General features: G+C 36.5%; 3 protein-coding genes across 4 annotated transcripts; all 3 read right to left on the bottom strand.

The window, feature by feature from the left end:
- Window positions 1-1,875: 1,875 nt before the first annotated feature.
- herpud2 (HERPUD family member 2) lies at window positions 1,876-12,034 on the bottom strand. Of its 2 annotated transcripts, none has more exons than XM_079836210.1 (9): window positions 11,794-12,034; window positions 10,665-11,028; window positions 9,935-10,012; window positions 7,180-7,281; window positions 6,917-7,056; window positions 6,705-6,830; window positions 5,858-6,181; window positions 5,640-5,742; window positions 1,876-2,494 (listed from the first exon to the last, which is right to left on the bottom strand). In XM_079836210.1, the coding sequence occupies exons 2-9, from the start codon at window positions 10,809-10,811 to the stop codon at window positions 2,318-2,320; spliced, it is 1,197 nt and encodes a 398-aa protein (XP_079692336.1). In that variant the 5' UTR covers window positions 10,812-11,028; window positions 11,794-12,034; the 3' UTR covers window positions 1,876-2,317. The 2 variants fall into 2 exon arrangements, with proteins under 2 accessions (XP_079692336.1, XP_079692335.1); XM_079836209.1 differs by having other exon boundaries at window positions 5,640-5,766; window positions 11,794-11,882.
- A 956-nt stretch (window positions 12,035-12,990) lies between these two features.
- Window positions 12,991-14,461, bottom strand: pkdc (protein kinase-like domain containing). The gene is made up of 2 exons (XM_079836225.1): window positions 14,395-14,461; window positions 12,991-14,103 (listed from the first exon to the last, which is right to left on the bottom strand). Exon 2 carries the CDS (start codon window positions 14,100-14,102, stop codon window positions 13,125-13,127), a length of 978 nt encoding a protein of 325 aa, XP_079692351.1. The 5' UTR covers window position 14,103; window positions 14,395-14,461; the 3' UTR covers window positions 12,991-13,124.
- Window positions 14,462-17,147: 2,686 nt separating this feature from the next.
- LOC307139235 (uncharacterized protein) lies at window positions 17,148-19,055 on the bottom strand (the record flags this gene model as incomplete). Its single annotated transcript, XM_079838124.1, has 5 exons — window positions 17,148-17,298; window positions 17,448-17,730; window positions 17,869-18,023; window positions 18,118-18,415; window positions 18,983-19,055. 5 exons carry the CDS (start codon window positions 19,053-19,055, stop codon window positions 17,148-17,150), a joined length of 960 nt encoding a protein of 319 aa, XP_079694250.1.
- Between the last annotated feature and the right edge of the window lie 817 nt (window positions 19,056-19,872).

The raw sequence follows: 19,872 nt of genomic DNA, 5'->3' as shown, positions 1-19,872 counted from the left end.
TTCATAACGCTTCGAAGCTTCATGATGCCTTGTTTTGAAATCGTCATCACTATGTAAGTCGTTATTTAGGGTTTTTTTGCGCACAAAAACTATTCTCGCCGATTCATAGTTATTTTAGAACTACTGTAGTGAGATGGACTTTGTAACGACGTCTTTAGCACCTTTTAAGGGTCTTGGGAATGTAAAGTGCCATTGTGCCAATGGAGGCCTTTCAGAGCCATCAGATTTCAACTAAAATATCTTCATTTCTGTTCCGAAGATGAACTGAGGTCTTACGGGCGTCGAACGGCATGAGGGTAAGTAATTAATGACAGAATTTTCATTTTTGGGTGAACTAACCCTTTAAAAAAAATCCTAGGATGTCCTTCGGAAAAAGAGTAGGGGTGTAACCCCGGCATCCTGGCCAAATTGGCCTCTGTCCATTATGGCCTCCGTCCATTATGGCCTCCTAATCATCCCCATATACCGATTGGCTTCATCACTCCGTCTCCTCTCCACCATAAGCTGGTGTGTGGTGGGCGTTCTGGGGCAATATGGCTGCTGTCGCATTATCCAGGTGGTGCTGCACATTGGTGTTGGTTGAGGATATTTCCCCCTTCTATATGTAAAGCGCTTTGAGTACCCAAAAAAGCGCTATATAAATTTAACTAATTATTATTATTATTATTATGTACATTGACCACACTTACCGGAAGTGATGGCGAGCTGAACGGTTGTCGGACATAGATCGTTTTTGAGGTAAAAATATTATATAAATACTGTTCGGTTTCTCGCACAAACCGATCGCTTCATGTCTTAGGACATCAATGTGTCGTCACGAGCTGCAGAGTTTAATATGGATTTGTCTGTGCAGCTTTTTTTACTTTCATAGATTATGCTAGTAGTCATGTACCATTCTTATGCATTATACGACTGATAGACTGCAACGTTTGGAGTTAAAAATCTTAATTTGTGTTCTACTGAAGAAACAAAGACACCTACATGTAAGCAGATAAACATCACATTTTCATTTTTGGGTGAACTACCATTTTAAGCAGAAGCTGATTTTCAAAATTGTGAGTGTCAAGCGTCTTTTGGGGCTGAAATGCTATCTTGCAGTGCTGAAAAGCCTCTCACTCTAATTTCCAGGGCTGCGTTTCCCAAAACCATCGTAAGCTTAAGTTGATCGTAGAACAATTGCCACCAATGGTCTCTACGATCAACGTAGGCTTACGATGGCTTTAGGAAACGCAGCCCAGGTCAAGGTGCTGCATTGTGGTAATTGATGCGACATGACGTCACTTCCAAAGGACCAATTAACATGTCTCGCCAATTTCATGGAATGTGAAATGAAAATGAATCTCATTGGCAGAATAAATACATTTAAATTAAACATTTAAATTAAACTGGGCAGCAGCGCAATTCAATTGGTTTGGTAATAGCAAGGGAAAATAGAATGAAGTGATCTCCAAAAAATAAGTACTTTTTGACTGTAAATAAAATTGTAAGGAGTAAAAAGTACTTTTTTTTCTTAAAAAATGTAATGAAGTTAAAGTATTGATTTTTAATTGTACTCAAGTAAAGTAAAAATCCCCAAAAATAATGCTTAAGTACAGTAATCAAGTAAAATTACTCAAGTACTTTACACCTCTGCATATGAATCACACGAATATATTAAACGCGATAAATTCTTCCTCAAGGAGGAATAAATTTCATTATTTAATTAGAAATTATTGGGCTAAATATAGTGTATATACTGTAAATCACAGGGAAGAAGCATCTTTAAAATCTGTGCATAGTATGTATGTAGATATGGCGCAGTTTTTAAACCAGTGGCGCCCACTAGTGGTGCATCAGTTGATCAGCTGAAGGAAATGAAAACCACGTATTACGATAAGAAACCAAAACCTGATTTTATTCCAAAACACACCTTATTTCAATGAGATGCATATATTCATATCTGTAAATATTTACTATTTATTTACACACAAGGAAGAGAAAAATAGTTATGCACTAAAGTAACTGCATGATTCACTAAGTCTTATGGTCTTATGAGTTTATCAACCAGTCTTGAGAAGAAAAGTCTTTTGTAACAACATGGACAGCACATCCATGAAACCTCACCCGACTTATTGATAAAGGCGGGAAGAGAAGCGTTAGGCGATGGCATGTGGGGGGGTGGGGGTGGAATTGAACACCATTGAAGCAGCATTACAGATTTGCCAGGACATGGCAGACCATGTTGTACTTGTTTTTGTATTTTATTATTATTATTTTTTAAGTCTATTGTCATTTTTTCTCTTTTTACTGTCCACAGAGAATGTGGAGACATCCGAGTTCAGTTGGCAGCGTTTGCAGGTCCCTCAGGGATGAGGGAGGTGAAGAAAGTGCTGATGAACGACCACGCGGCCGACAAGAAGCCCGGCTGATGCGGGCCTGCGTTCATGGGATCTTCAGGACCTTCCTCCCCGCTGTCCCCCTCATCATCCTCCATCCCCTCATCCATCATACGCTCCTACAGAAAAACAAAAAGAAAAGTGATGGCTAAGTTTATTATGTTTTGGTTCACAAGAAAGTGTATACGTCTCATACGTATGCGTGTGTGAATGATATGACCATTTTAAGATTGGTATCTGCTGATAATTGTGAAATGTGTCAGTTTCAAACTCCTGGCGGTATTAATATATAATGAGCATTTTATTTGATTTTTTATTCTATACTATACACCAAAAACACAAAAGTTTGAGGGTTTTTTTTCTAAAAAAAAAACTAATACTGCTGATAATTGTGAAATGTGTCAGTTTCAAACTCCTGGCGGTATTAATATATAATGAGCATTTTATTTTATTTTTTATTCTATACTATACACCAAAAACACAAAAGTTTGAGGGTTTTTTTTCTAAAAAAAAAACTAATACTTTTAAGCAAAGATGCATTCAATTGATCAAAAGTGACAGTAAAGACAATGTTATAAAAGATTTCCATTTTTAAAGAAATGCTGTTCTTCTGAACTTTCCATTCATCAAAGAATCCTGAAAAAGTTATCAATTTCCAGAAGAAAAAAAAATTAAGCAGTATAACTGTTTCCAACACTGTATAATAATAAGAAATGTTCATATCATCATATTAGAATGATTTCTGAAGGATCATGTGACACTGAAGACTGGAGTAATGATGCTGAAAATTCAGCTTTGCCATCACAGGAATAAGTCATATTTTAAAATATCATACAATTTAAAAACAGTATTTTTAATTGTAATAATATTTCACACTACTACTGTATTTGTTGGTGAGCATAAGAGTCTTCTTTCAAAAATTAAACATTGTACAATCCCCAAAATTTTGAATGGTAGTGTATGTATATAGTGTAAAAAAATTTGCCAATATAAAATTACATTATTGCATGAGATGTACAAATGCACATAAAAGTTTAGACACACCAAACCCATGATCATGGCGATTTTCCAAATTTTAGAATTGAAAATTTGTTTAAAATAAACACAAATGGAAGTACGGGGATTATATAGAGAGATCAAAATTACAAATAAATAAATAAGATTTTAGTTTCAAAGGGAAATTCATACATGGACACAATATCTATGTCTACAAAACTGTTTTCATCTTTTAGGGCAATACATTTTTAAAGGGATAGTTTACCCTGAAATGAAAATAAAGCCATCTTTTGCTCACCCTGCTGTTGTTCTAATGCCCTGTGTCCTTCTATCCTTTTCGGACCTCAAAAGCAGAAATTTTTAAAATAGTCCTGGACGCACTCCTTCCTATAATGGCAGTGGATAGCAACCAGGCTAAAACATTACAAAAAATGTACAAAAGTATCACGCAATGATACAGTGAGACGCGCGCCATATATGGAAAGTGTTCAGGAGGCACACTATAAGATTTTGCGAGAAAGAAACCGTATTATTCAGTCAAAACACAGAGCTCGGCTGTTACTCTGAGCATGCTCCTGTGAGAGTGTCAGCACTGACTCAGCCGCCCCTCACGCAATGTTGTCATGATAACGGGTACACAATATTCACTTCAGGAGGTTTTATTATTAGTGTTATTTCTTATCATATACCTTATAGAAAAGACGAGTTGCGTTTGTTTCTATTGAGCCTGATCTCTCAAAATGGTGCATGTGTGTTCTTATCATGGGTCCATGACAACAGTGCGAGTTACAGTAAGCAGGAGCGCCGGCGCCTGCTGACGACTCGCACCCTCACAGGAGCACGTGCAGAGTAACAGCCGAGCTCAGTGTTTTGACTGAATAATACGGTTTCTTTCATGCAAAATCTTATAGTGTGCCTCCTGAACACTTTCCATATTTGGTGCGCGTCTCACTGTATCATTGCGTGATACTTTTGTACATTTTTTGTAATGTTTTAGCCTGGTTGCTATCCACTGCCATTATAGGAAGGAGCGCGTGCAGGACTATTTTTAAAATTTCTGCTTTTGAGGTCCGAAAAGGATAGAAGGACACAGGGCACTGGGACAACAGCAGGGTGAGTAAAAGATGGCTTTATTTTCATTTCAGGGTGAACTATCACTTTAAGTAGGGCTGTACAATTAATTGAAAAATAATCAAAACCGAAATTCAGAACCTCTAACCGTTTTAGTCACGTGACTCCGCCCCGTCAGTCACATCAAGTGCAGTTTGCAGGCACACAGAGAGATGCAGGAGCAGTTATCTTTGTTTATAGATGCCCAGAATCACTATAGTAACTGCATGTTTTACACACAGGTAAGTTAATTGCCGTTCTCATAGCCTACGCGCTGCCACACACACACACACACGCGCGCGCAAGCCCCGAAGCCAGATCGCTTTCACTTTCGTCCTCATAAAGTTCGTCAAGTAAATGCGTTTAAAGGCTTGAACATTTAAAGCGATTGTGCACTATTCAAAAACAACAATACGGAAAACGTATCCTTTCAGTGCTCAGCTTTTTTCTGTGACACAGAGAGCCGAGCCGTGTCGCGTCTCTGACAACGCACTCGCGCCCTGAAGGCAGACCTCTTTCACCTGCGTCCTCACAAAGCTTTGTCATTTATATGTGTTTTAAGGCCTGCCAGTTTGAACATTAAAGCGATTTTAGACCATCAGATTATTAGTATTATGTTGAACTAATGCCTAATATATTGTGACAAACGAACACTCAGACAGTAGCTCGCACATCACATGAAGATCGCGCGCAGAAACGCAGTGTCAACGCTGTCCTGTGACTAAAGTCACTAAAGTAGCTTAGAAAATCAACCGTTATAGGCATATATTTGAATACCTTTGAAGTATGTACAAACCACAGCTTCATAATGAATAGAGACGGTATGAGAAATTCACACACAATCACTCTCTCATTAATGCATTCAAATAAATGTAATGTAGGCCTACGGTGTTCATTTATCTGTATCTGATGTACAACAAGCCGAAATCTGCCCCATAGACAATAACTGCTGAAAGTGAACCGTTTCCTTCAATTATTTTAAAATAAAAAATTGGAAAAGAGCAAAATAATCGTTCATTAATCGTAATCGAGGTAAAATGTTCACTTTATCAAGGTTTTTATTTTTGGTAAAATCCTTACAGCCCTGCCTTTAAGTCTAAACTTTTGAGTTCAGACAGTATGTCTGCAACCTTAAAAATATTGGCCACTCTTACGAACCATCTCTTGCAGATCCTGATTTTGCTCAGCCTCATCTTGTGGACCGTCTCCAGCTCTTGGATTCTGCAGTTCTGCTCTAAAGGGAAACCAGCCAGCCTGGTGCCTATAGTACACAAACAAAGACAACCTATAAAACAATGAAGTACAAATATTAAACTTCCTAAAAGAACAAGTCAACTTCTGCTCATCAGGAAGCTTCTGTTTAGTATGTGACCTACAGATAAACCAGCAGCATGGCACCGATCACCATGACGAAGCGGCCGAATGAGGAATAGAAATAGACGATGCTGAGCAGGATGGCGGCACGTGACACGGTGTACATCCAGTCGAGCCAGTCTCGGTTGAGCTCATCGTCGTTCAACATGGCTCCTCCCTGAGCGTTCATCTGGATGTTGGGGTTGGCAGGACGGTCCTCAGGGGCGGGGTTGGGCCCCATAGGGGCTGCAGGTTCGTTAGGCTGAACTGGCTGTGTGGCGGGGCCAGCGCTGGGAGCTGGAGAAGGGGCCGCGCTGGACGCCCGGGAGGCTGCCATGGCTGCTTGACTGAAAGACAGAAGATTGAGAATGAAAGATTAGGAATCAAATAATGCACAGTGATGAGTTGTGCACATTAAAATTGTACATTAATTAAGAAAGTATAGCGGATCAATTTTGATTTCATGTTGTTTTTATAGAAAAAAGTGCCCAACCTTGAAGTTATCTACATTGATAATAATAATAATAAAAAATATTTCTTGAGCAGCAAATCAGCATATTACAACAATTTCTGAATGGTCATGTGACACTGAAAAAATTACGCCTTGCCATCACAGGAATAAATTATATTTCAAAATATATACAGATAGAAAACTGTTGTTTTAAAGTGTAATAATATTTCACAAGAATACTGTTTTTACTGCATTTTTTAATCAAATTATTCTGTATTCTGCATGAGACCCCTTTCAAAAATGTACAATTATGAAAATTATTCCAAACTATTTCCTGAAATCACAGTCTGAGAGGACTGATATACATTTATTCAGGGTCACACCTCGTGTCTGATAACAACTGGGCTGTAATAACTTACTATTGCACATAATAATGGCGGGCATACATCTGCTGCCACCAAAACATTTGCATCGGCATATACATAGGGTGGGCGGGGAAGCCAGCAGCAGGACCACCTTGCATGGGAAGAGGCATTCCTTCCGGCCTAAGTGGGACAACAAAAGACCCTTAAAACTCAACTCAATTCAACAGGTTGTGTCTCGAGCGGGAGTGTGTTATTTGTGCGTTTACCTCTGCATCACACCAGTAGGGGCAGGATTGAGGCCATGTGTTTGCACTGGATTCCCCCGGTGCCGTAGACCATCAGTGTTGGCTAGGGTTTCCTGACTAGGGATAGAAGATGAGGAAGATGGACCAGCACTGTCTGACGTCTGGAAATAAGAAGGAATAAGGGACATAATAAACAGCAAGAAAAGAAACCGCTCTTCATGGAATTATCCATTACTTTTTCTTTTATTGAATGTATGCATTGCATTGCTCTTCTAAGCACTCACTGAAGAGCTGGAATCAGTGGTGCTAATGGGGCTGCTGAAAGTGGGGGATGACGGGGGGCTTCGGGAAGCACACACCAGGTGGACCATGTGATATTCATCTTGCTGTTGGGGTTGAAGAAATCCAGTGAGTAGAGCTCTGGTCAAATACTGTTATACAATAATACATTAAGAATAATACGATATAAACAGCACTTTCTGCGTTATATAAAAAAAAAATAACTATACAAGTTGTCACTTGTCACTATACAAGTGTTATTGCATTCAATTTGTGCTATTTTTAATGACTGGTTGATGTAGAAATGCATCAAATGAATGTCTTTGGCAACTGTGTCATAGCTCAGTGTTTTTAAAATGCCATGCCAAGTAACAGAGGTAGCGTCAGATCTTTTATTCTGCATTGTGACAGGTGAAACTGAAGAAAACTGTAGTGCAGGGACTTTTATCCAAATTGTTGATTGGATGGAGGCAGATTTGAATGCAAGTTTGCATGTGATTGTAAGAAAGGACCAGGGTTTAAGCGGACTAAATGACATAGGCAATGGGATTGTGATTAAAAATGACTTTTTTTTGTTAAAAGGAAACTTGCATGGATTAATCGATCACAATACAACCTATAAGATGCATTTAGAAAAAAAGATGAATTTTCTATTTCTTGCCGACTTTAAAACAATTTCTTAGGGCTGCCCCTGACTAAAGATTTTTAGTCGACTAGTAGTCGTTCATTTAAGCCAGTGGTTGGCAACTGGCGGCCTGCCAGCAATAATATCTGGCCCACGCCCGCAGCCAGATTATTTTGATAGCGGCTGGTGCTGAAATAGACCTGTCATGATAGTGTAACGGAGGCCAGCTAGTGACAGCTTTGCAGGTAAATCTCACTGCTGTGACTTTAACAGTGAATGACGCTAGAGGTCGCAGCATTTACCCTCCTTGATAGAGCGTCCATCTCCCATGCAGAAAGACCAGGGTTCGCGCACCGCTTGTAGAGGGATGTGCGAACCAGAGAGATTACAACAGCAACAGATGCTCATAATCAATTTCTCTTTAGTGATTTTGCCTTCAAAAAAAAGTGTGAGAACATTTTTGCAGCAATGTGGTTTATTTTGGGATGAATTGATAGCTTTTAATTTGAAAAGTTCTGAAAGACATTCAAAAGAGTTTGTGGAATGGATCGCTAGACACGCCTCTAAAATAGCCGTCATGAAATGTGTGGCATGATAAAACGAACAGTGAACCATTGAAACCTTTGCTTATAACGCAGGGCCTCAGCACCAACACATGAACAATAACTCAAATTCAGCTTCCTTTTTATCAAAAATTATTGACAAGACAACCAGCAAAAAAAGGTGCCATGCTTTGTCTCGTGGTGCCGTCTGATATTATATTCTTTACAAACAGCGACAACTTCGTTGCAGATGAGACACACCAGCTTTACATTCACAAAACCAGGTAGGATGAACGCAGTTGTCTTTCCATTCTTCTTTGTATGCCCTATTTTCGTTGTCGACTTTCCTCTTTAGACTCTTTGATAGTGTAATTTTCTATTAATGTTCTATTAATTTTCTATTAATGAAACTTAAATGTTAACATCACTTCACACGACGTAATCGCGTACCTCCAGCAGGCAAACAATAAAAAAAATGCAGTTTACTATGTGAGGATGACAAGGAGAAGTAATGTCAAATAATTCAATAAGTTAGGCTCCATTGTGTAACAAGCAAATTAAAATACACATTTATTATTCACAATATGGAAAGATACAATAAAACATAAATCGTTAAGAGCATAACTCAAACATGCCATTAATGTGCTTATTGAAGTCCTCTTGTTTTTTTTAGTTATTTTTATCCATTCCCCATCTCCCACATGTGTGTTTTAGCAAGGCGGTCTGTGTTGCAAGTTGGTGAATGAAGATACTTAGGTTACGTGTCACTACTATTTTTTAACAGCTCACTACCAGTTACAAAAGACACTGAAACAGTATGACAACTGGCAATTCTAGTTGCATTTTTTTTCATCAATTAATTTCTTAAATTAACCCTTGACTATGTTCTGACACGCCATCTAGTGGCAAAACATTTTTTTGACCCGATGCAGATTTAAGCCATTAATCGACTAATTGCACATTTATATTAATTTAATTAATTAAATATACTAAATATAATGAGCCTTTAACAGGATAAATAATTAGACATAACATATATAGCCAATTCCACGCTCAAGCGCACACATAAAGCTTAAAGCAAAGGTATATGCGCCTAATAAAAGCACACGTTAAGTTGCTACTACTTACATGTTTCAAATGATAAGCCATATTTGAGGTCTATGGATGATAGGCAAAGTTTTGGATTTCCTGCCCAAAATACTGTAATAACCACAAAGCTCCGCCGTTGATGATCTGTCCCTCATGGATTGCGTAACTTCTCCATTTCCTGTGGAGTTTTTTTTCCCCCCTGCAACTAACCGACTAACACAATTTTGGTCGACTAAGCCTCTAGTCGACTAATGTTTAGTCGACTATTAGGGAGCAGCCCTACAATTTCCAAGGGTAAAATAACCCCAAGATGATGGGAAATGGCCCAATAACTGTTCCATCAATATCAAGATTATGATGGTGAGATACAAAAGATTTGGGATCTATAAGTAAAAAGGCAGTTTCAAAATCATTCATTAACAGTTTGAAACACTTCTCTTTTCTTGACTTGTTTTTGTGCATTTGATTTGATGTTTAAACAGAAATCAGAGATTAGGAGCGTACCCTTCTTAGCACATCCCTCAGCTGCAAGTGATCCTGCAGAAGTCGCCCAGAATAGACAAGTCTCTGGTCCTTGGATAACTGAAAGAGGAAACATAAACATGGACTTTATTTTTATTAAGCTTGTCTAAATGCAAGAAAGGCATTGAGTTTCATGAGAAAGATGTGCAATGAAATCCCAGATTAAAATGTCAGAAAGGCATGTTGAAAGTTAATCAGTAAATGGCAGCAAAGTATAAGGAACTAGAATCTGAACTGCACATATCTGCATGGGGCTCGGAGGCAAAATACCAGTAATGCCACCTGTTCTACAGGAATGTTCGGCATCTAGCTGCAATCTCCTGAAGTTAATGCACAATGTCATAGGCTTCTTCTGTGTTTCATAACTCAAAACCTTGCCTAAAATGATAATGCTGTGATTTACCATTAGAAAGCTCTTTAACAGCCATAAACAAACCTTTCTTGAAGAAAGAGGAATTATGACACGCTCAACAGCTTATTTCAGTTCTTGTGTATGAAAATAAGCATTAGTCCTTCTCAAATCTATGGAAATACCTCAAATACTGCACTAATGATTAGTGAGACACTAAACACTTGGTCATAGAAATAAAATGCTATCCTAATATGAATGTTATCGTAAATATGTTTGTTTTTTTCTTGGGTGAATGGCAACAGACATATATATATATATATATATATATAAAAAGATTAATAATCTTGATAATAAACTCACCGGCTTGCTAGGATACACTTTGGAGATGTGTTTTTTCAATTTCTCTACTGTCCAATTCAAAAAACAATTGATGGTCTGGTCATCATATTTCTGGTTGGGTGCCTTGATGACAAGAGTAACTGGGCTGTCAACTGTACCCTGGTCCATATTTCATAATAAAGCAGCTCTTGAGCTTTGAATCGGGGGAATCACACAGAACCGGTTGTCCTGTTCAAGGGATATTTTCCTTCCTCAGACTTGATTCATGGCTGATAAACTGTGAAAGTATCCTTCATGTTGCTTTCAGGCAGTCTCAGCACTTAACATTAGACATACAACTTAATGAGAGGAATGTGGCAGAGACAGGTGGATGTACTCAGTCAGCCTATGAAGAAAAACAGAGGGAGAAGAAATGTTACTCGTAAATTAAAACATGACACTTCCTTTTATATAAAATACCAGTTTTACATGAAAACATGCCTGTTAAATCATACAGTACATACTGGCACGAAAGCACTATGTGCTAGATAGGAATCTTACATAAATGTGGCAATTACACTGACACAAAAATTGCCAAATATTCATTTTATGTTAGATTTGTTCAAAAGTAACATCAAAATATTAATTTGCCCAAATAATCCCAGCAGTTGGATAAAATCTACACCTTCATATAGTGAAACTATTCATTATTTTACATTTGCATATATGATGATGGCAGAAACCTTTCAGTAAATGATCAAATAGCATAAAACAATGCGATATAAACTAATTAAGAAGAGAGTAACGTTAAATGCATTATGTTCGTGACAGTTACCAAGCAAAGGTTACAGATACAAGACTAGTACTAGCTAACTGAACACAGCCCTGCATCACATATAATGACCTCAGAATAACTGTTGGTTTGCTTGATCAAATACATGTATATAAATTACTAAAGTGTTCTTTTAAATATGATTGTTTATCCGTATATTAACAGTAAATACATAGAAAACAAACAAACATCAGACGATAATGACCAGCAGCTAACTAGCCTGTGTGCTACAGACTTCACACTAATCCCACAGATAGCAAGAACCCTGAATATGAGTTCATATAAAAATAAAGATAGTCTCTTGAAGGCATTTGAAAAGCAAACAAAAATTATACGTACCCGGGTACAAAATATCTTGCCCTAAAATTGTTTTCTTGTAAAATGGAGTCGGGCGTAACTCCGGAAATGTCGTCATTAGCACAGCAGAACAGAGCGGACAGTTCCGTACATATGGAGATGTTTCCACATACATGAAAAGTGCACGTGTGCACTGACCCCAGATCAGCCTTTCGATTTCGTTTTCTTATCGAATAAAGCTAGTATGGGGTATTGTTGGCTGTTCCTAATTCAGCATGAAGGCGAGGCTTCTTCTCAAAATGCCTGTTCATGGGGAAAAAAATATACCACACACCTGCTGGGAAACAGGATTTTGGCGAATAAAATATTATATTGTCACTAATGACATTAAATGCAGCCAAACATTGCAGCTAAACAATGTAGATAAGCAGTATGCTTATGTTATTTTCAGTTACAGTACGCGTATGTTATTTTGTAGATTACAACAGAATAGGTTCTCAATCAACCAAAATTAGTAGCCTAAATCTTAGTTTCTGAAATCATACTACTTATAGTACATTTCTGATAAAGAAAGTATGTAATGACACTTTAAAAATTTTAATCTAATTCTAAAAAAAAGTGTGTGGAGTTAACTTAACATTAAAAATGTAATGTTAAATACACATTATTAATACAGAATACAGCAAATTCTAAATCAACGTTTAATTTACAAACAAAATATTAAAATTCTTTTTGAACGAGTATTTCCACCCAATTTGTTTATGTACATTGTTTAAAACAGACAAAAAACTTAACAATAAATCAAAATGAGTAGGCCTAAATCACACTAAATCTGCAATCATACTGCTTATAGTACATTTCTGATAATGAAAGTTTCTAATGACGCCTTTAGAATTTTAATCTAATTATAAAATGTTTATATGAAAAATGTGTGTGGTGTTAAATTAACATTAAAAATGTCATGTTAAATACACATTATTAATACAGAACACAACAAATTCTAAATCAACTGTTTGAAAAAAATTTCCCCACTAACTTTACATGCACATTGTTTAAAAGAGTTTTTTGTCAAATAAAATAAGTAATTAAAATGACCTGAAACCACATTCCTTGTACTGCATTAAAGGTTCTTAACTTCTTAATGATGCCATTATAATTTTAATCTAATTATAAAATATATGAAAGATGAGTGTGTGGGAATGCTTTAATATTAAAAACAAATATAGAAAACAAAAATTTAATAGAAATAAGTTTTTTATTCTCACAAACAAGGGTTTACATTCAGAATAAAGACAGTTCTGAAATAATCAACATCTTGCGGTTCACCCCTAAGGACTCTTTACACTCCAGTGTAATTTTAGCATAAAACTGTTTCAAATTGATTGAGATTGCTTCAGTTTGTGTAAAACCTCTTGAGTGAGTCTTTTGCTATACTTATTAATCTTGTGATGTCCTGGCATCCATCCAAGGAGAAAGCGATGGAAATCTGTCCAAGCGAAAGTGAACATGCTTCGCCATTCTTTCTCCAGCTCTAGAAAGTTGGTCTTCATGTCCAAGGATTTCTCTGATAGCTCTGAAAAATAGTGATCCAGAAAGCCAGGGACTCTCTTTTCACACTCTCTCTCATCCATACAGCTGCCCAAAAAGTAAATCACATCCTTCATCCCACACCCTCCACCAACATACTGAAAATCAACAGCTGCAACCTGTAAACCATCCTGGGAGAAGCAGAAATTTGCTAGTTTTGCATCACCATGCAGGATTGTCTTGAAGCGGCAGTTGTTGAGGATGCCGTCTATCTCTGCAGCAGCTGCTTTGAGTTTTTGATCTGACATGGCTTCTAGCTCTTCAGGTCTTGTTTCTAAATGCCAATATGTGCCTATAGGCCAAAGTCCTTCAGGGTCGACATGAAGGAAAAGGGCATGAAAGTTGGCAATCCAGCTGAGGCAGGCCTTTATTTCAGCATCATTAACATAGGTTTTCCTCACCGGGAATCCTGCAACATCAAGGTCCTCTAAAACAATCAACTGTTCATCACCAAATGACTTGGCAGCAAGACAAACGGGAATTCTGCAGCGTTCATTGGTAGCGTAGTTTTGGTACCAATAAGTTTCTACTTGATAGGACCGCACTTTGCGCTGGTGAGATACGTCTGTGTTCCAGCCCCCTGGATGCTTCTGGTCTTGGGGAAACATCACATGTTTGACCACCACAGAGGGACGATCACAACCCTCCAAGTGGACTCTTAATATTTCTCCATACCCGCTCCACAAAGTCTGAATCTTTGCACCAATCTGCAGAGACTTTGCTCCACATGCTTTCAAAACGAGATCTTTGTGTTCCTGCTTCATTCTAGAGATTCAAATGAGCAGAAAAGTTGCTTGTATTATAATGTGTCATCAGCAGTAGTGTCAAGCTAGCAGTGAAGAAGCATTTATTAGGCTAGACTAGTAATGGAAAAAACAGATGTTAAAATTTAATCACATACACATTTAATCACATATTTAAATTTTGGCCTGAACTGGACAACAGAGATGTGTAGATAACGAAATCTTATTTACAGCAGTGAATGCAAATCATTCAATGTTTTGTCAAGTATTAAATAGCAAGTGAATTTTCCGATACACCTTTGTTTACATTTACCTTATATATCTTGAAGCGAAACGTGTAGTTCGGCAAAAGGATTATGAGAATGTAGGTTGAACTTCCTGCATACGAGGCGATGCATTCTGGGAAATGTAGTCTTTAGCTGATTGAACGCAACCTCGCTGTTATTTTGACTATTTTGTTCTTCATATTATTTCTCAGAAAAGATAATTGGATACCACGAGGGATTCTGCTAAGTGTGGTGGATAGTTATTGAAGGGAGGAACAAAATATGTCTAACTAAATAAGTCTAACTATAATTTCATTAAGTCCCTGAGTGGCAATGATGAGTAGCAAAACGTCCATGTTGCTCCTAATTAACTTCTACACGGCATTTTACGATCTACGATGACCTGGAATGCTGGGAATCCTCTAAAAGCTGAGTAAGAAACCCATAATTGTTTTGAGAAATTCCGATTATTAATGAAGCTAAAATAACATAATAATATAATGGCTTTGTAGAGTCAACTTGATTAGCTCAAGAATATGATTAGCTCTCTTTGTATTTTTCTGTTTGGAAAAACAGTAAAAGATGGAGAGTCTAGTAGTGAAATCGAATGAGGTTAGCAGACAGAGAGAGTAGCCTACTATCCATATAACGTTAGCACAGTTTCAGTCCATCAAGGGAATATCACATTTTATCAGGTGAGCACGAGTGATAGCACATTTCAGTAGGTTCGCTGTTGGCATCATTTTATTGAGCTCAATCAATCATTTTTTTGGGCTTGATTGGCTGTGGCCATGATATTGTATGATCTTGATCTTCTGCAGGTTTAGCCTCCACTAGGGGTCAGTCTGGGCAAGACTAGGAGGGATAGAGCCACGGCCACTGGGCATGCGCGCATCAATAATTGTGTATTTGCATTATTGTAAGGTTAGGTTTAGGTATTTCTGTCCAGACAGTTAGCTAATTGGTTTCCATCCAGCTTTATACCCTTATATTTACATTGCATACATTAAAAACATATCAGGACACTGCAAAGTATTTGATTTTATTGACATATTAATTAAACATGTACACTCTAAACAGTACCAGATTATGGGTTATTTTGCTTGTAACAATAGCAGAACCATTTTTGGTTCTAAATATCCTTTATAATAATCCTTTTTATAAGGTTCCATAAAGAACCATGCTTTGAAAGTGTTATAAGGACCTTAATGGTGTTATAAATAGCCTTACCTTTTTAATAATAGTTTATTTTCATTAATATATGTATCTTCATATGATTAATGTTAGTATTATTAATAATATTTCTATATTATTATTAATATTGTTTTTTTTAGTCCTCTATCTGCCTGATCAAATAATATTTTGTTACCTCTATTTGGGTTTCATATATATATATTTTTTAAAAACAGCATGTTGAGTCAATTAGGCACTTTTATTTTTTATTGACATGACAGTCTAACAACATTTGTTTGCTGAATACATTAATAAATAAAAATTGACATTGAACATGAGATGTAACGAAAGCCAAGTTCCAGTGAAATATCTTCACAATCCTCTATAATATTATGATGTCCTTCGTTGTGTGTATTCTGAGTGGCAGTTTCTCTCTGCTGAGGTTCATGACAGCATCTAAAATACACAATTAAGTTTGGAGTTACAGTTTGTCTGTACATTAGATTATGTAAAAACAATGTTTACGAAGACCAAAATTAGCAAAAATGAACAGTATGTGAGCCCTTTAAATGTTAAAAGGAAAAATTGATATTTGGTCATGAGATAGCTTTAATGTTTTGTGACTGGATAGGTTTAGGCATAATGTAGTAATCTAAAAATCTAACTATATGGATGGATCATGAATTCAATATCTCTTTTACTTTGTGGAGAAGAGAAGATGAGTATCATTATCTGAGCAGAGCTGCTTACACTTACAGTACATGTTCTGTAACAAAAAAAAAAGACATGATTGGTAGGAAACCAGTTACAGTCATAAAGAAGAAATCATTTACCTGTTTAGAGTGTCTTGACAGTCTGTTTAGTTGTATAATGTATAGCTGAGCTCCAGAAAATCAGTAATGAGGTGGCTTTGACAGTTACAGATTTGAAAAACAAAAAGGCGGGAATAAGGAACCCTAAACTCTAAAGGCCATTACATAGCTGCTCCGCAAGAACAGAGAAAAAAAGTTCTCGCTCCCTGGGCTACGAGAACAAAATTATTTTGTTCTCACAGGCCTGGTTTGGGAGTTCTTGCAGCTTGTTCTCGACACATCATCTGAGTAGAACTTTTTTCTTGTGGGTGTCCGAGAACTATTGTGTGATTGGTCAGAAAACACCTGCTTTTCTCGTGAAGTATGGAATCTCCTGGCCAGAACCAACTTTGTTCTTGTTCTTACCACCTCGAGAAAACAAACAAATGTCTTTGTTCTTGCAGAGTATGATACCAAGCTTAAAGAACCATTTCAGCAAAGGGTCCTGTTACTACATGTGAAGAACCTTTAAAGAACAAGCTTTTTTAAGAATGTAGGATATGTTTTAATCTCTTTAAGCAGTTATTTTATTTATTACAGAAACATGTGGCTATATACACAACACATATACACACAATTTTAGTTTTCCCAGCTCTCTTGCAGTACAAAAAGTGTGGCCTATTTGTTCATTTTCAAGCTTTCTTTGATTAAAAATCCCCTACATCTGTTTTTAAATGTATTTCTTTCTTTGCAAGAACAAATATTAGAATAACAGCTAAGGAATAGTTTTGATTGAGTAACTTTTACAAGATAGTTAATAATTAGTAAAATGCTTCTCAATCCAGCGGTGATCCGTACACTTCAACCTCACACAGTATAAGATAATCTTTCCGTCCTGGAATAACAACATTAATGTAACGTCCTTCCATCCCATCACATTCAAAAGAGGTAGAAAAACCAGCAGGAATGGAAGAGATTGTAGCACACCTGAAGAAAGAGTGAGTTAAGCATCTTGAGAAATTCTGAACCACTGTCCCATTCAAAGCAAAACACAGGACTAGATCAAATCAAACTGCAGTAATTCTGAGATCTTCTCTAAATTCTCTAAAAAGCCATATTAAGATGAATTCATTTACCTGGGATTAGTATTGCCATTGTTGTCCAGACTGTTTCCAATTCTGATTTCTGCCCCATTTAGTCTTGTAGGATCGCTGTCTAAAATGTTTGCAATTACCACTGAAAACACTTTGTGCCTTTTCAGTAAGTCCAGTCTCCACCAGGGATTGAGGTCTACTGGAGTGTGGGTACAGGATCCATGACTGAAAACACCATCTTTGTTCCCATCAATGGCATTGGCTGCAAAGCCATTTCCATGGAGGGAACTCTGTGTAGCTACTCCTCCTAAAGCCACATTTTCACCTACAGATGAGTTTAGAAATGGACATTGTTAAGTATAAAGTATTGTTTTATTTCAATACAAAGATTAGTGAGTGTGCCTCTCTTTTGATTATTTATTTTTGTTAGTGCCAAACTGACCATAATTGTTCATATTCTTACCATCAGGAGCAGGATAACCGTAAACCTCAACCTCGCAGAGAGTAAGAAGCCGATCACGACCAGGTAAGACCACATTGATGTAACGGCCTGGAATGCCTTTTTTCCATTTGAAAGTGAGGGATCTCCCGCCTGGAATGGATGAAATCTTTCCAGCCCTGTATACAAATGACAGCATATGGACAATATTTGATTTCATGTATGTAACCTTATCACATCGTTCTTTAAGTGATCTTCTCTTGAAAGACTTACAATGGATTGCTGTTGCCGTTGTTCAGCAGAGAGTTTCCAATGTGTATCTCGGCTCCATCAAGCCTTTCAGGACAGCAGTCTTTTCTGTTTGTGATAGTTATGGAGGTCACTACATTCTTGTCTAGTAAATCTAACCTCCACCATGGGTCATCTTGCTCTTCAGTAGCAGTACAGGATCCATGTTCATAATTTGAGTCACGATTTCCATCAATAGCATTACTGGCATGGCCATCTGCTGACCAAGGATTCTTGATCAGGTCTGATTGTGTGGCCTTGCCATATAAAGCGAGATTTTTGGCTAAAATTGACAAAGCATGGTCAAAATGTGTAAAAAAAACAAACAAACAAGTAAATTAATCAATCATAATAATAATAATAATAATAATAATAATAATAAAAAAACACTTGAACATATAATATTTTACTTTTGACATCACTGATTATTTCTCATGGTTTATTTATTTATATATTTGACTGTAAATTTCTGTATAGATGTATCCGCTTACTCAGTCTATAGGCTACAAAAAGCAATTTTACACTGCACCTTTATTGCCAAGGAAACAAAATCTTTTCAAGACACAGTCCTTTTGGGACAATATGCTCTGATCTTGAGCATTTTTTGAAATATGAAATGCTATCTAAAACATCTTTCACATTGTAAGATTAGCATTTTCAGCCAAATGTAAACAATTATGATTTTATAAAACAACAATAAACAATTCCTAAAAAAAAAGTCAAAGGGAACATAGAAAATTATAAAACCATAGTCCTGAAGACATTTAATGAATTCCTCATCAACCAGTGTTTATAATGTATTGTGAGTGTGTCTGTACAATTGAAACCATTTGTGTAGTTTAAGCTGTACCTTTAGCTGTTGTTGTGTCTGTAAAATAAGGCATCACAAAAATCCAAAGTAGGAAAAACATGTGCATTTCCATTATCCTACATATGGGAAGAAAAATTTGTTCATAGTCTTTTATAATTGTATAATTGGTTTACTGTGAAAGTTTGTTTTAATATTTAACAGAATGTAATTGGACTTTCCTATACTTGAATTTGATAGGCAATTAACTAAATTATGTAATTCGAATGAATGATAGCATGCACACAAAAACATAATCTGACCTTCATTTTGATTATTTTAAATAAGCAATTCACTCACCTGTATTTTTATAATGTACAAAACAAGTTTTTCTCATAGACAAGATGAAGTTTACTCTATGGGCAAAGGGGGCTCATCACCCTTTAAATAACAAAGACATTAATGGGCCATTAATAAATACACGGCAACATTTAAAGGCCTGTATGTTTTATCTAAACAGGTCATCTGAGATAAATGTGTTTTACCACAATTGTGATAAAATATTTATGGTTTGTTTGTTGAGCTTGCAGTAACTTTACAGAAACAGACAAATAAATAGTAATGATTTTCAGTTATTTTTTTGGTAATTTCCACTAATCATTAATTCATAAAGGATTTGACCTAATATTTCTTTAAGTAAGTAAAATAAATGTTTTAATAGCCTATTAACCTCAGGCAAAGAATGCTGTGCTGTTTTTTTCCTGTGACTTTTTATTTTTTTTCCCATAAAATCATGTTAATTACTCATTTAATTTAATAATTACTGTTTTTTATTTCACATAAACATAAGACACTACATACTTAATAACAAAATGATCATTCATTTTACAACATACAATTTTCACAACTGCATTACATTACAAAAAAACTTGTCCAATTTGTCTATTTTCCAG

The sequence above is a fragment of the Gobio gobio genome, assembly GCF_949357685.1.
Source record: "Gobio gobio genome assembly, chromosome: 15".
Taxonomy (NCBI): Eukaryota; Metazoa; Chordata; class Actinopteri; order Cypriniformes; family Gobionidae; genus Gobio; species Gobio gobio.
The sequence above is the reverse complement of the archived record's forward strand: the minus strand, read 5'-3'. Positions and strand labels throughout refer to the sequence as shown.

Bases quoted from the DNA above. Each gene is read 5' to 3' on its own strand.
- herpud2 (XM_079836209.1), bottom strand. From the start codon at position 10,811: ATGGACCAGGGTACAGTTGACAGCCCAGTTACTCTTGTCATCAAGGCA. The intron at 6,182-6,704 runs GTAAGTTATTAC...TCTGTCTTTCAG, and splicing joins CGCCATTATTATGTGCAATA to TCAAGCAGCCATGGCAGCCT. The intron at 2,495-5,639 runs GTTCGTAAGAGT...GTTTTTCTGTAG, and splicing joins ATCAGGATCTGCAAGAGATG to GAGCGTATGATGGATGAGGG.
- pkdc (XM_079836225.1), bottom strand. From the start codon at position 14,102: ATGAAGCAGGAACACAAAGATCTCGTTTTGAAAGCATGTGGAGCAAAG.